Source organism: Vanacampus margaritifer, chromosome 6 (genome assembly GCF_051991255.1).
Source record: "Vanacampus margaritifer isolate UIUO_Vmar chromosome 6, RoL_Vmar_1.0, whole genome shotgun sequence".
NCBI lineage: Eukaryota > Metazoa > Chordata > Actinopteri > Syngnathiformes > Syngnathidae > Vanacampus > Vanacampus margaritifer.
In genome coordinates this window covers 28,093,702-28,108,492 of record NC_135437.1, presented here as the reverse complement: position 1 = coordinate 28,108,492, position 14,791 = coordinate 28,093,702, and the positions used below count along the sequence as shown (strand labels likewise).

The window sequence follows — 14,791 nt, the reverse complement described above, 5'->3', positions numbered from 1 at the left end:
ACGAAGAGGGAAAAAACTGAGCTACATGACTCAGCAGAAATGATCTCATCGACCTATTTTTCTCTGACCATAGGAAGACCTAATCTACGTAAGTCTTCATCAATGTTTTCAGCCATAATTGTGTGTCTCAGACAAGACATTCATATCACAGTTTTTCTTTTTTTTCAATTTATAGCTAAGCTTGTTCTTTACTAGTTAGCATAGCAGCTAACATAGCTAGCAGGCATTATTCAACATAAACTCGAAAATTAGCACAGATTTCTTTTTTCTTTTTTTACCTTTTAACTGCAATACAAAATTAATTTAGAATTCAAGTAAAATTTAACTTTGTTTAATTACAGTATAAATAATTTATTCAGCAGTATTTGTTTGTCGTGTATGTTTTTCAGTACCTGAGTATCTATAAAAGGGTTGTGCCAAACAGCACATGGCAGAAATAAAATATATCCAAAAAATGTACTGCTGGTGGTTGAACTGGATGAATGAAATTGTCAATTGTAGGTTTATACCTGTTGGATTATTCTACCAAAGAAATGGTTACATTTTCAAAATTGACTGGACACGACTAGAATGTGTTTATGTATGCAGGCTTCTCTCAGTAAACTGATGGAGACTCTCAACCAATCCGAGCCATACTTTGTCAAGTGCATCCGCTCCAATGCTGAAAAGGTACAAAAGAAAGTCATTTGTCATTTGGTTTACTTTTCTGTTCAATTAAAACTAAAACTAAAATGTTTCTGGTCTTTCTTAGCTCCCGTTACGTTTTAATGACAGCTTGGTGCTCAGACAGCTGCGCTACACGGGGATGCTAGAAACCGTCCGTATCCGACAATCGGGCTACAGCATCAAGTACACCTTCCAGGTAAAGCTCATCCAGGCTTGACCTCGGTTGCTAACCAAAAACAGCAGCGGCGCCTACTGACCCGCTGTGAGCAGTTCCCTGGAATTGGATTGAAATGCAGTGAAAAGTTTCTCATGTTATGTGGAGATGACGTCTTCAGTGACGATTAGCATTTCAGGCATGGACTGAAATTAGATTCTGACGGTATGTTAACCGTGAGCTAAAACACAATCCATTTTATTTTGTGTGCCATCTTCATATGGAGGACTAAAACTGCCCAAATTAAAATAAATAAATAAATGACTAAATAAATAAATGAATACAAGTGAAAATAAAAACTGATTTAAAAAATATTATTCAAAAATTAAATACAAAAAAAATTATATAAATGGAATAAAAAAAATAAAAATACAAAATAATGAATTAAAAATGATATATATGTAAATATATAAAATACAAAAATAAAAAACAAGATTTTTGATTGATATTTTTTATATTCGTTTTTAATTTTCACATTTATTTATTTTTAATTTTCAGTTTAAATAAATAAACAGAAAAATAACTTATAAATCTTCAGTTTTAATTCTTCTTAGCAAGTCACAGTGTCATTGGTGAATTCTTTTTAGAACACACCTGTGGGCTACTCATGTTCTTGGGGCTAACGAATACACGCTGACACCATCATATATTTAATTTATTTATTTTGAGTGAATCGAATGTTAGTGAATCCAAAGACGTCCAACTCTAGCTGTCTCGTTCATATTTGTTATGATTTCAAGCTTTAATTCAATGGACATCCTTCATTTGACAAAATACCTCATATGTCAAATTCAAGCACAAAACCCAACTCTGCTTGTCCTTTGTGTTCTCTGCTGCGAGTCAAAACTCATAAACTCTTCCTCCATCTGCACTAAATTCAGGGTTTGCTCACCATGACCGCAATCTCCTTTTCAGGATTTTGTTTGTCACTTTCGCGTGCTGCTGCCTCGAGGCACGAGCGCGACCAAGTCGGGCATCAGGGAGTTCTTCAGGCAGATCCATCTGATGCCTGCCGGCTACCAAGTGGGCAACACGACGGTAACACAGCTGCGAGCTCCTCCTCGATCTCTCCTGTGAGTGAGCGCAATCAACTTTTCAACGGGGCTTGCAGGTGTTCCTGCGGGAGGCGGAGCGTCAGCGTCTTCACACCCTCCTCCACCAGGAAGTTCTGCGGCGCATCGTCACGCTGCAGCGCCGCTTCCGGGCGGTCCTGGAGAGGAAGAATTTTGTCAGGATGAGGCTGGCTGCGCGTGTCATCCAGGTGGCCATTTTTAATGGACTGCATTTTTTTGTTGTTGTAGGCAAATCTGTGACTGTTCACAAATTTCTAAAAGTGGAAGTCAACCGTAAACATTTTTTGACAATAATATGTTATATGAGACCTCAGTAGTCAAAACATGACTAATTCTATTCTAATTCTAAATTCTAATTAATGTTACATTTGTGGAATAAGACTTATGAAGCAAAATCCAGCCGTTTTTATCCATCTCAGCGGGCGGCCATTTTGCCACTTGCTGTTAATTGAAGATGACATCACTGTTGCTCAGGGATCAGGCAACAACCAATCACAGCTCACCTGTTTTCTGAAGCTCAGCTGTGATTGGTTGAGACCTGAAAAACATTGATTTTTATTTCAGTTTTTTTAATTTTTATTTATTTAGTTAGTTTTAATTCGTTTTCAGGGTGATTCTGTTAGTTTTTATTTATTTTTTTTATGCTTAGTTTTAGTTTAGCTTTAGTTGGTTGCAGTAGTAGTTTTCTATTGGCTGCTGCGAGATGACATCACTTCTGTGGGACACGCTTATAAACGTCTTTATTACGGTTAATATCAAAATAAATATACTTAAAATCACTTTTAAAATCATCCCCAAAGGCTCATGCATTAAATTAATTACCAAAGACATTTAAACTTTAATTATAGTTAGTTCTAGTTAGCTTTGAAAACATAAAATGTAGATTCATTTAGTTTTCATTTTTTTAAAAAGCATTTTCGTTTTTACTTTATTTCGTTAACAAAATTATTTTCAGAATTTTAGTTTTAGTTATTTTTTGTTAGTTTTCGTTAACTAAAATAACCTTGGTCGACAGCAAGTGGCAAAATGATTTTCCCTTCTAACAACCTGAAACCTTATGTCCGATTTTCTTCATCTGTTCTGCAGCGATGGTGGCGATGCTGCCTTCTCAGAGAATCCGCCGAGGATCTGAGGCTGGAGGAGCAAGCGGTCGTGTGCCTCCAGACAGCCTGGAGGCGCTGCAGGCAGCGCCGGACGTTCCTGCGGTGGCGGGACTCGGCCGTGGCCATCCAGAGGAGCTGGAGGATCTGCTGCCGTCGAAGGACCGCGGCGGCCATCAGGGTCCAGGCGGCCTGGAGGGGATTTGTTGAGAAGAGACGCTACTGTGAGACCTACAGGACTGTGACGCTGCTGCAAGCCATGGGAAGGGGTTACCTGGCCCGCTGCAGGTACACAAAACGGCTGTTGCGCTGTAAAAAAAAATCATAAAAAAAAAGAAATTTTCCGGTGACTGGGGCGCCAGAAAAATACTGTGAAATAAATAACACATTATTACTTTCTCGTAAAAACACTTCTTTTTTTCCCCGTATAAGTTTTATCTGTAATTTTAACAAGGACATTATAGAAATTGTAGTTATTTTCACTTTAAAAAAATTGTCAATTCACAAAGAAATTATGATAAAATAAAATAAAATAATTTCTCAGTAAATATAATTATTATTATTTTTTTAATTTTAGGGTTTTAAAGTTGAATTTTACATTTTATTGAATTAAATAACAGACAAATATAATAATATAAATATATTAATAATAATAATAATAATATAATATAACTAGAACGCTTAACTAATTCACTCCCAGCTATTTTCACTGAAGCAACCCCCTTCTCTCCAAAAAAAAGTATATTTGTATCTGTTTCCGTTTTGCGACAATTAGCATTAGAATATAGCTAAGTTTCATCATTATTTACAAACCTGTTGAAAACATTTCGAAAACCACAAGTTTGTAATCAATCTTTTTCCTTTTTTTCTTTAGGTTCCAAGTACTGAAGCAGCAGCATGAACCACCAGCACCCATCACTCAAGAACCCAATGACGACCTCACCTCGTCCGAACCGGAGAGAGTACATAACCTCTGTGGAGAACCAGCGGAAGACTCTGCACTCGCCGAGAAAGACTCCGATCGAAGTCGCAACGTGGACGAGGCGAGCCACAAGACTCGATCCAAGAGAGAGAGCAGGCGGATGCGAGAACTGGAGCAGGCGCGGTTCAGCTTGGAACTTCTCAAGGTTCGCTCCGGCAATGCCGGCACGCCACCTCAAGGAGAGGTGGGGCCAGACAGCGGCGCCTGTCCCCCGGAGGACCATCGCAGACCGTCTCCTCTCGGGTCTCTTGACAGCTTTGAGATGCTCACTGTCGAGGACATGGAGATGGAGGGTTCTGGAGGTTTTGGATCCCAATCGGCCGCGTCTCGGGAACGTTTGATTTCAGACCATCACGCTCAAGAACCAGAAAGAGATTCAAACCACAATGAAAAGCTCAAGATGGAGTCACCTCTCAGGACGGAGGCTCCAAGGGCAACCTTTTACATCGCTTCAGACCAAAGTCCCGTTCGAGAACCAAAAGGTGAAAGCCCCGGCAGATCTTACAGTGACAGAAGGGAGTCCACATCTCGAAGGCCCGTCGTGGTCTTGATCAGCATGCAAAAGGAGAGTCCTCTGGAGGAGGGGCCGCTGGTGCCCCAAATTCCAGAAAGAACTTCTCAAGATAGAGAATCCAGTTCTCAACGATCAGACACATCAGGTTTGGAGGTAGGATCTACGACTGAACCACTAAATGAAAGGACTACGCAGTCCACCTTTGAGGAATCGAATTCCTCTGTGGTGCCGCCTACAACCACTCATGCGGCAAGTCCAGAAGTACCTGGACTTTGCTCCTCAGAAGTGGACATTAAGAAGACCCCCTTGGGGGCCAAATCCAGCATTTTTCCCATTCAAGCAGCTCAGAAGGAGAAGAAAATGGTTCCACCTGGGCAGGTAGCACCCAGCCCGCTCCTTGACACCAAACCACCCAAAGCCCAGAAGAAGAGCTCGGCCCAGTCTGTGATCGTCAACATGACGGAGAAACCCACCAGCACGGTCTTCTCGCCTCCCAGGCGCAAGCTGCCCTTCTCCAAGTAAGTCCAAACCACAACAGGACCAATACCCAGCCACATATTGTTAGAATAAATGTACATAAGTTATCCCATATTTACTCGTTTATTATCCAGCCACATGTGGTCTACAAAGAACGTATGGATTTAACTGCAAGTATTCTTTGCAGGTCCGATAAGGATTTGGTCAACCAGGGAAGATCTTTTTCCATGTTCAGAGATGATTCCAGAACCAGAGAGGTAGAGTCACACTCAAACACACACTTAACACACTGCAGTTGGTTAAACACCGCACTGTGCCAACCAAGCCTGACTTGAAGACCGACCAACTCACTTCATCTCTTTTGCAGTCTTGGTTCTAAATCAGTGGTTCTAAACCTGGGTTTGATGGAACCCCCAGGGGGTTCGGTCAGTCAGTCTCAGGGGTTCGATAGCGGTCAAAACACACATCCGACTTGTGATCCGTGATGATACTTGGCCATCATTGGCTGCAGGGAATTGGGTGCGCTCAGTAGTCGACTTTTGACTGTTGTGATGGTATGTCGTGTGAAAAAAAAAAAAGTGGTCGGACAGATATGTGCAATATGAATTCTATCGAGATCAAATCGATTTTTCTTTTCGAGTCTGATATTTATTCATAAAACTATGAATTGATTATTTTAATCTCTTTTTCCCATACATTTCTAAGAAAATAGAACTTTAAAGGCCTTTTTTGTATCTACTGTTGTATATACGGTTTTCTTGAAATTTGCTATTCATATAAATGTATTTAAAAAGTATTTTCTTACATTTATGAAAGCCCTGACTTGAAATCTTTTGAACTCATTTACTGGCAGCCATTTTCACTGAAGCAACCCCCTTCAATCCCGGCTGTTTTACTGGATTTTGACTGATTTCGCAAGGCCCACAGAATATTGTGTTCTATTGCTATAAAAACACGGAACCTACCAAAAGAAAGAAAAGACTCTCTTCTTTAATCAGGAAAAAAAGTGTATTTTTATCGGTTTCTGTTTTGCAGCTATTAGCATCAGAATATAGCTAAGTTTCATCAAAATTCTAAAACCTGTTGAAAACACTGTCAAAAGAGCTTGTTGCAAAATGGCTCTGGCTGATCTCTTATACTCTGCTGCCACCTGCTGGCCGAGTCTTTTCTTTGATCAGAAAAAAAGGTATATTTGTACTGTATCTGTTTCCGTTTTGCAGCAATTAGTATTAGAATATAGCTCATTTTAATCTATTTTAAATAGTGGATTTTTTTTTTATAAAATGTCGACATCAAACTTCTGTTGCCAAAGGGTTCCATATTGTAACAATGAGCAGAGGCTTGCAGGATTTGAGGTTTTTCCGTCCCTGTGGTTGCCCGGCAGCAGGTGGGCCGCCCGGGCCCCAAAAAGAAACCGCGCATGTCCCGGACGCGCTCCGACTTCCTCACGCGCTGTAACTCGGAAGGAGCCACGCAGTCGGACGAGGACGAGGACGAATACTACATCCCCGCCCACTCCCGCACGCTGCCCCCCTCCCTGTGCCCCCCGCGTGCCCGCCCCAAGGCTGACTGCCACAGTGACTCCGAGATGGTAAATCACGTGGCCTCCCGGACCCCCCAGCCCCCCCCCGGCCTCCTCCGTTTTCCCGCCACTTCCGCCGACGTCTCGGGGAGGAGCCCCCCTAACATCGCAACCTTTCTGTAACCACCAACTGAAACGATTCAAAGGTTTTCCCTCTGCTTAGAAAACGTATCGTCTGTGGATTCGCTGCTGCACGGCCTCACTGATCCGACTTTGAAAAGCGAATATGCGCTGATGCATGCTAAGAATGGTTGGAACGTTTCAACTAATGATGCTTGAGCTGGAGCATCACTTCCTGTGCACCTTCTCTTCCTTGTTACTAATCAACATTCAATGCAGCATGAAAAGAGAATATCAACAAAAAGTGGTGGATATTTGGCGAAATTTCAGGATGAACCTAAAATGCACTTTCACCTTTACTGGGGAACTTTATTTTTAGGATGATGCTTTTTTTCCACAACTGGCAAAATTCACAATAGATGTTGGATCCATTATTTGACCTATACATGACCTTTGATGCCTTTCTGTGACCCGGTCTCTCTGTATCTCTAGCACAACTTGCGGATGACACTTTGTGCCTGTTTGAAATACGTCATGTAAACAAACCCCATGTGGACTCTTTTCAGTATTTTTGGCAGAGGTGGCAAATCCAGGTCCAGAAACTGAAAACCCTGCCACACTTTGGCTTGAGCCTCAGGTGCTAGTTAGCTAGTTAGCTACTCCCCAGCTATCTCCCCTGGTGCTCGTTTACCTGCTAGGGAGCTAGCTAGCTAGGTAGCTATGTCTGTGTGTATGTATGTATATGTATGTATGTATATACTGTATATGTGTGTATATATATACATACATTACCTGTATATCGGTTTTATTTTCACTTTTATCATTTATTTATTATTTTAGTCATTTGCATTTTGTAAATTGCCCAGCTCATGTTGTTACCCCTCTTTTGAATTATATACAATATATATATATATATATATATATATATATATATATATATATATATATATATGTATACTTTAATTTTTAAGATCATCACACAAATGTAAATATCTGACAAAGATAAAATAGACTTAAAATGCAGTTTTGAAATTGTGTGTGTGTGTGTGTGTATATATATTTAGAATTTTGGTCGTTTTTGTCCTCCATTAGCAGCAGGGGCTAAAGCCAAACTGTGGGAGGGTTTTTACTTTAGCACTTGAAGACTTTCGCCACTTATGTACGAGGCTCCAACCTTTGACAACCGCAAGAAGCGACTTTAAACTACGAGGACCTTTCACTTCCGCCCAGTTGAACATTCAAACATTTAAAGAAGGGTCAAATTGAGTTCACTGGAAAAGGTTGTAGTGCATTTCAGCTCCATTCTGAAATTCCACTGGATAGTCCAACTCTTCTAACTTTTTCATGAGTAGCGTATGCTGACTGTAGTTGTTGGTTACATTCTAGCGACCAACGTTAGCGCTCCTCCTTCATTTACAACCGCAGCATCCGAGAACGCCGCCAGCCAATAGAGGAGCACGTGCTCATCATTCTGCATTCTCATTGTCATGCTTTGTAATTGGTGACAGGATTCCCATAAAGATCCCAAGAAGATCCATAAGACCATGTCATCGGGAGATCTGGGCAAAGTAGAGGTGCTGAGGAAAACCTCCAGTCAGGATGGAAGGTACGGTAACGCTGGTGAAGGAAAATAGAATGAAGGGAAAGTATGAAGATACGGATTTAACATCTCCACAGAAATAACAGCAAAATGTGTTTTGTCACTCGTTGTCTAAATGTGTATATGTGTGTGTGTGTTTTTTTTTAATGATTCATTTTAGCAGAATGAAAGGGAAGATGCGATTCTGGAGTAAAAGCAAACACAGTGGGAAGAAATTGTCCAGGGAGAAGTTGGCCGGCAGGAGTGAAAGTGCTGCCGAGATGCCTGGTAATTGATGTCCGCTTTAAAATTGTATTGCCAAGTACTGCCAAGGTTATTAGAGCTAATGAAAACTAATGAAATTACTCAAACTCAAATTAAAAAAAAATAAAAATTCAATAATGAAATTAAATAAGAGTGAAAATTTAAAAATAAAAAATGCCAAAAACTATTTAAAAATGAATTATTCTGATTTTCTAATTTTTTTAAGTCAAGCAAATGTTTAAAAAAAAATCCTAATTAAAAAAATAAGAACCCAAATCAAAAATATATTTAATTCCTTTTACATAAAAACACCATAAAACGAAATAATACTAACTATAATTACAGCAAGAATGTCCTTTGTTTTCATCTTTGTCAATATCATAAATCTGAGCTTTCTGGCTTCATTTTAAACTTTTAATTTATTTTGGTATTGACAAATACTTCATGCATAAAAAGAAGCTATTATTAAAACTAATAAAAACTGAATGAAACATTATATATATATATATACTAAAATACCCACTCTAAGAACTAACTGAATTAAAAAAAAAAAAAAAGAAGTTAAAACAAAATAACAATTAAGTATATAATGAAAAATCCCAAACTAATTCACCCCTGCTAACTGCAGAGCGTTCAACTTCCTTTCCCTTCCGCGTGTCCGTCCATCAGAGGTCCCGTCCCCTCCTCACAGCCCAGACCTGGAGGCGGCGTCCCCGCGGCGGTTGCGGGACAGTAAGGAGAACAAGGAGCCGTCTCCCAAGATGAAGCGGCGGCGCAGCCTCAAGATCAGCAGCGTGGCCCTGGAACCCGCCCAGTGGCAGAACGATGCGCTGCATATCCTCAGCTCGGCTCACGACTATCGCACCATGAACGACTTCCTCTTGAAGAAGGTCACAGCTAAAAAAAATATCCCCCCAAAATCATTTCTAATCATGTGATTACCTCACTTCGTAACATGAGAAGATGATAATATTAGAATGTTTTTGCCTTCAGATTGCTGACTTAGATAGTGAAAACGGCAAGAAGGACACCATGGTGGATGTGGTCTTCAAGAAAGCGCTGAAAGAGTTCCGCATCAACATCTTCAACTCGTATTCCACTGCCTTGGCTGTGAGTCCCCCGAAGGCTTCTCCTCCATTTGTTAAACTGGGGAAATGCAATTAGCATTGTTTTGCTTTTAATTCACACGCTTTACTCATTCACTGCCAGCCATTTTCACTGAAGCAACCCTCTTCGCTCCCGGCTGTTTTACTGGATTTTGACTGATATTGCAAGGCCCACAAAATAATGTGTTCTATTGATATAAAAACATGGAACCTACCAAAAGAAAGAATAGACTCTCTTCTTTAATCAGGAAAAAAAGTATATCTTGATCGGTTTCTGTTTTGCAGCTATTAGCATCAGAATATAGCTAAGTTTCATCAATATTCTAAAACCTGTTGAAAACACTGTCAAAAAGAGCTTGTTGCGAAATGGCTCTGGCTGATCTCTTATACTCTGCTGCCACCTGCTGGCCGTTTTTGTCATAACTACTATTGCTTTAAGCAACCTCTCCAGGTCAGAAGCTGTATCAAAGCCTTCTCTATGCTTTAGCATAGAAATAAGACCAAAAAAACGTATAGATACGTTTTTGGGAGTGAAATACAAAGTATTAAAAACATATTTATACGTTTTTGGGTTTGATTGAGATAAAAACATTTTCCATGTCGCCGTGGCAGATGGACGACGGGAGGAGTATCCGTTACAAGGACCTGTACGCCCTGTTCGAGCACATCCTGGAGAAGACCATGCGGCTGGAGCAGCGCGACTGGCGCGAGTCGCCGGTCAAGGTGTGGGTCAACACATTCAAGGTCTTCCTGGACGAGTTCATGACCGAGTACAAGCCCATGGAGGGGACCATCGGCAGGGTAAGAAGAAGCGGAATCAACGGAAGGAATTACTGCTAACTGCTTTTATTGCATCTTTTTGAGGCCTTTTCAAATACGGTATGTTTCTAAATAATATTTTTTAAAAATTCTGAGTGTGATCATACGGCTGTAATGTTATAAAAGTGTTAACGGTTCAATGAACAACTGTCAGCTAGCAATTTGGACTAAGGTATCTTTTTTTTGTTTTTAGCAATTTTTTTTGCAATTATTTCACCTCCAAAAATGGTGTATTATGCAGCTGCTTTTCCTTAATAATAACAATAATAAAAATAATTATTAGGGATGCACGATAATGCTATTTTCAACCGATACCGACAAACCAGTAATTTAAAAAGTGCCGATGTCGATTACCGACATACGTAAGCCGATAATTGTTTGCAAGATTAATTTGAATACAAATAAACTTTCGAGTCCTACTATAAGTCTAACGTACAAATACATTGTTTAAAGCACCATGAAGCTGAATTTTATTGACATCTGTGCTTCAAAAACAACCAGTAACTCATTTTGAGTTTGCCAAAACAAAACAGTCACGTTTTAAGAATGCAACAAAAAACTGCGAGGCTGTTGTGGAATTTTCAGTAGTTAGGCAAGATAAATAAAACAATTTGTCTTTTGGGTTTCTTTATATTTGAAGCTTCGAATATACACAAGTCTTACAGAGCAGTCTACAAGAAGTGAACTGTGAGAGAGTGCGCAGTAAATTAGCATGGGAAGATTTTTATGCAGCCTGGTTAGGTTTTGGGAGGAAAAAGGGAGGGTCAGCTAGACAGGAAAGCAAGCAATCTGTTGTTAAAGAAAATACAGGTGTCGACAATACAGTATAAACTTTTTATGTTAATTTGTGTTCAATAGTTATTTTCCATAACAGGACAGTAAAGAAAGCCCACACTGGCGACTGCCACGTCGCCATGATGCATTTTCTGTGAACACGAGGTCGCGCGCACTTCTGACAAAAAGTACTGTCAAATGTAGTGCAACGAACATCCTGTGTCTTTCTTTCCAGGCTGCCAAACGAGAGCGCAAGAAATTGCGCAAGAAGGAAACCGACATTGTGAGTTAAAAATTAGAAGCTGTATTTTTATTTCTAATTTATGCACGTCTGACGTGACCTTTCACCTGCAGGTTGAAGAGCACAACGGCCACATCTTCAAATCCACGCAGTACAGTATCCCCACGTACTGCGAATACTGCTCCTCGCTCATCTGGATGATGGACCGAGCCTGCGTCTGCAAACGTGAGCGCTAACGCGAAGGATTATGATGAAAGGAGCTCATATTTAGAAGACAAACATCGGTTAAAATTAGAAATCAGATTTTTGTAAAAAAAATAATAAAATCTTCAATTTTAGCCGACCTTAGCTAGCACTACTTCGTAGGGCTGGGCAATAAATCAAATTAATTTGATTAATCGTCATTTTGAAAACCGAATCGTTACAAATTTGCTAAATCGTGAAATCGAATTTTGTTTTCTGGATTATTAAGAGTTGTAGTTCTTATGTTGTATTACATCCAGATTGCAGTTATTTAGAATCGGTATACATAATCATTGTCTGAACATTTTGCACAGGAATTATTTTTGAATAAATTAAACCTTTAAATAAACGCTTGTTGGGTTTATTAGATTAAAATCGATTACAATCGTAATTGTCTTGAATGACTGAAAAAAAATTTCGATTTTATTTTTTGGCCATATCGCACAGTCCTTCTACTTCGTAATGCAAAATCCAATTTCTGGTTCTGTGCTTATCAAATTCGTCCTCATTGCCGTTACTTGTGCTCAGAAAAACATCCCGCGCTGAACTCTCGCGAGATTTGCTCAAGTCTCACGTTTCTGTGAGAACTCACAAAAGCCAGCCCCTCCTAATGTTCTCACTAACTCACTTACCTTACACTTATCCTTTTTCTCCAAGGGGAAAAAAATCGGATTAAACTTCCCGCCCCCTCTTTCGTAACGCCGCCTTCAATCGGGTTAGCACTTTTTAGCACTTGGCTTCACATTTAAGCCAATCGGACGCCTCCGCTGAATCTTTTGAGCGTTGCAACCACAGACTGGCTGTAGCCGTTGTTGTGTGCTGTGTTGCAGTCTGTCGCTACGCCTGCCACAGGAAGTGCTGCTCCAAGATGGCCACCAAGTGCAGTAAAAAGGTAAGCGCCGATGCTTCCTAAAGCTTTTTAAACCCTCATTGTTGTTGTTTTTTCCTAACTCATTCACTTGCAGTCATTTTCACTGAAGCAACCCACTTCGCTCATGGCTGTTTTACTGGATTTTGACTGATTTTGCAAGGCCCACAGAATCAAAACATGGAACCTACCAAAAGAAAGATTAGAGTCTCTTCTTTTGTCAGAAAAATAATGTTTCTATCTGTTTCCGTTTTTGTAGCAATTAGCTTTAGAATATAGCTAAGTTTCAACATTATTCATATTCCTGGTGAAAACACTGGCAAAAAGAGCTTGTTGCAATATGGCTGATCTCTTATACTCTGTTGCCACCTGCTGGCCTTTTTTTTGTAATAACTACCATTGCTTTAAGCCACCTCTTCATGTCAGAAGCTGTATCAAAGCCTTGTGTATGTTTTTGCACCCCCCCCCAAAAAAACATATAAATACGTTTTTGGGAGTGAAGGACAAAGTATTATAAAATATATTGACCCGTTTTGGGGTTTGAATGAGTTAATATGACTCTTGTATGTATCAACAAGTACGATCCGGAGCTGTCGCCTCGTCAATTTGGCGTGGAGCTGTCGAGGCTGACCAGCGAGGAGCGCAACGTTCCGCAACTGGTGGAGAAGCTCATCAACTACATCGAGATGCACGGCCTCTACACGGAGGGCATCTACAGGAAGTCGGGTTCCACCAACAAAATCAAAGAACTGCGTCAGGGGCTGGACACGGGTGAGTTCCGACGCCGCAAGACATTTTGAGCGTTCGTCCCGACGGGACGTGTCGGATTGACGCGAGCGCACGTGCCCGTCCGCCGTATCGTTCCAGATGTGAGCAGCGTCAACTTGGACGATTACAACATCCACGTCATCGCCAGCGTGCTCAAGCAGTGGCTGCGCGACCTGCCCAGCCCTCTCATGACCTTTGAGCTCTACCAGGAGTTTCTGCGGGCCATGGGTGAGCTTGTTTTGAAGTCAACCATTGTCCTATGATGACGTTTTTTTTTTTGTGGGCAGGTCAACCCAACAAGCGGGAAGTGATCCGAGGCGTGTACTCCGTCATCGAGCAGCTGAGCCGCACGCACCTCAGCACGCTGGAACGTCTCATCTTCCATCTGGTCAGGTGAGCACTGACGGCTTACATTCAGAGGAAAATCATTATTGATACTGCAATTGGTTCATTACATCGACAACTAGAATATTAAATAAGGTTAATCATCATCAATGAGTCGCCTCTTTCATTCTTTCACTGCCATTGACGGCTATAGACGTTGGAAATTCATTTGAGCTATTTCTATTAGTTTAGTTTAGTTTTGTTAACTCGAGTATGAAAACCTTGAATTTTTTTCATTGTACATTTAGAACAGATATAAAATTTGTGATTAATCATGAGTTAACTAGTGAAATCATACGATTAATTACAATAAAAACATTTAATTTTTTAATTTTTTTAAATCAGTTTATGGCCGTGAATGAGTTAGTTGGTGACTTTTACAGATGCATTTATTTCATTCTTTTCTGGTATTTGTTATTGCTCTGCAATGTCATGAAATAAAAAAGGCTGTCAAATATATAACATTTCTATTTTTTAAAAAGTTTCATGTTAGTTAGTTAGTAATTCCATGAACAAATCTATGAAATAATTCCAAATATTAACTAATCAAAATTAAATTAATCCAAATGCAAATTAATCATGATTTTAAATAACTTTGTTAAATATGTTTTGATTGCTAATTGAATAATATGTTGCACACTTAAAATAGGATTATATTTACATTTGAAATGATTTATTCAAGCATGAATTATTGCTTTATTGCGCAACGACATATTAAGGCCACGTATATATATATATTTTTTTTCAGAGGGGGGTAATTTTCTTTGCGAGAAAATGTGCGAGTTTATAAAGTAGCAAATTTGCGAGTTTATAAAGTGGCAAATTAGCGAGAAAAAAAAGGCAAATTTGCGAATTTATAAAGTGGCAAATTAGCGAGAAAAAAAAGGCAAATTTGCAAGTTTATAAAGATTTGCGAGTTTATAAAGTGGCAAATTTGCGAGTTTATAAAGTGGCAAATTAGCGAGAAAAAAAAGGCAAATTTGCGAATTTATAAAGTGGCAAATTAGCGAGAAAAAAAAAGACAAATTTGCAAGTTTATAAAGATTTGCGAGTTTATAAAGTGGCAAATTTGCGAGA

At 39.7% G+C, this 14,791-nt stretch overlaps 1 protein-coding gene across 7 annotated transcripts in view; it reads left to right on the top strand.

The window, feature by feature from the left end:
- The window catches only part of LOC144053321 (unconventional myosin-IXAa-like), a 101,137-nt gene that overhangs the window by 74,599 nt on the left and 11,747 nt on the right, over nucleotides 1-14,791 (top strand). For 5 of the 7 annotated variants that reach the window (XM_077567664.1, XM_077567662.1, XM_077567659.1 and 2 more), the window contains 18 exons: nucleotides 589-669; nucleotides 752-862; nucleotides 1,796-1,918; nucleotides 1,992-2,141; nucleotides 3,040-3,341; nucleotides 3,928-5,067; nucleotides 5,214-5,283; nucleotides 8,177-8,274; nucleotides 8,429-8,535; nucleotides 9,181-9,401; nucleotides 9,505-9,621; nucleotides 10,230-10,418; nucleotides 11,446-11,493; nucleotides 11,565-11,676; nucleotides 12,525-12,586; nucleotides 13,141-13,333; nucleotides 13,430-13,558; nucleotides 13,618-13,723. In XM_077567664.1, coding sequence (XP_077423790.1) covers nucleotides 589-669; nucleotides 752-862; nucleotides 1,796-1,918; nucleotides 1,992-2,141; nucleotides 3,040-3,341; nucleotides 3,928-5,067; nucleotides 5,214-5,283; nucleotides 8,177-8,274; nucleotides 8,429-8,535; nucleotides 9,181-9,401; nucleotides 9,505-9,621; nucleotides 10,230-10,418; nucleotides 11,446-11,493; nucleotides 11,565-11,676; nucleotides 12,525-12,586; nucleotides 13,141-13,333; nucleotides 13,430-13,558; nucleotides 13,618-13,723 — 3,359 coding nt within the window. The remainder of the gene's footprint in view (nucleotides 1-588; nucleotides 670-751; nucleotides 863-1,795; nucleotides 1,919-1,991; nucleotides 2,142-3,039; nucleotides 3,342-3,927; nucleotides 5,068-5,213; nucleotides 5,284-8,176; nucleotides 8,275-8,428; nucleotides 8,536-9,180; nucleotides 9,402-9,504; nucleotides 9,622-10,229; nucleotides 10,419-11,445; nucleotides 11,494-11,564; nucleotides 11,677-12,524; nucleotides 12,587-13,140; nucleotides 13,334-13,429; nucleotides 13,559-13,617; nucleotides 13,724-14,791) is intronic. The other 2 variants (XM_077567665.1, XM_077567660.1) reach the window with 1 other exon arrangement.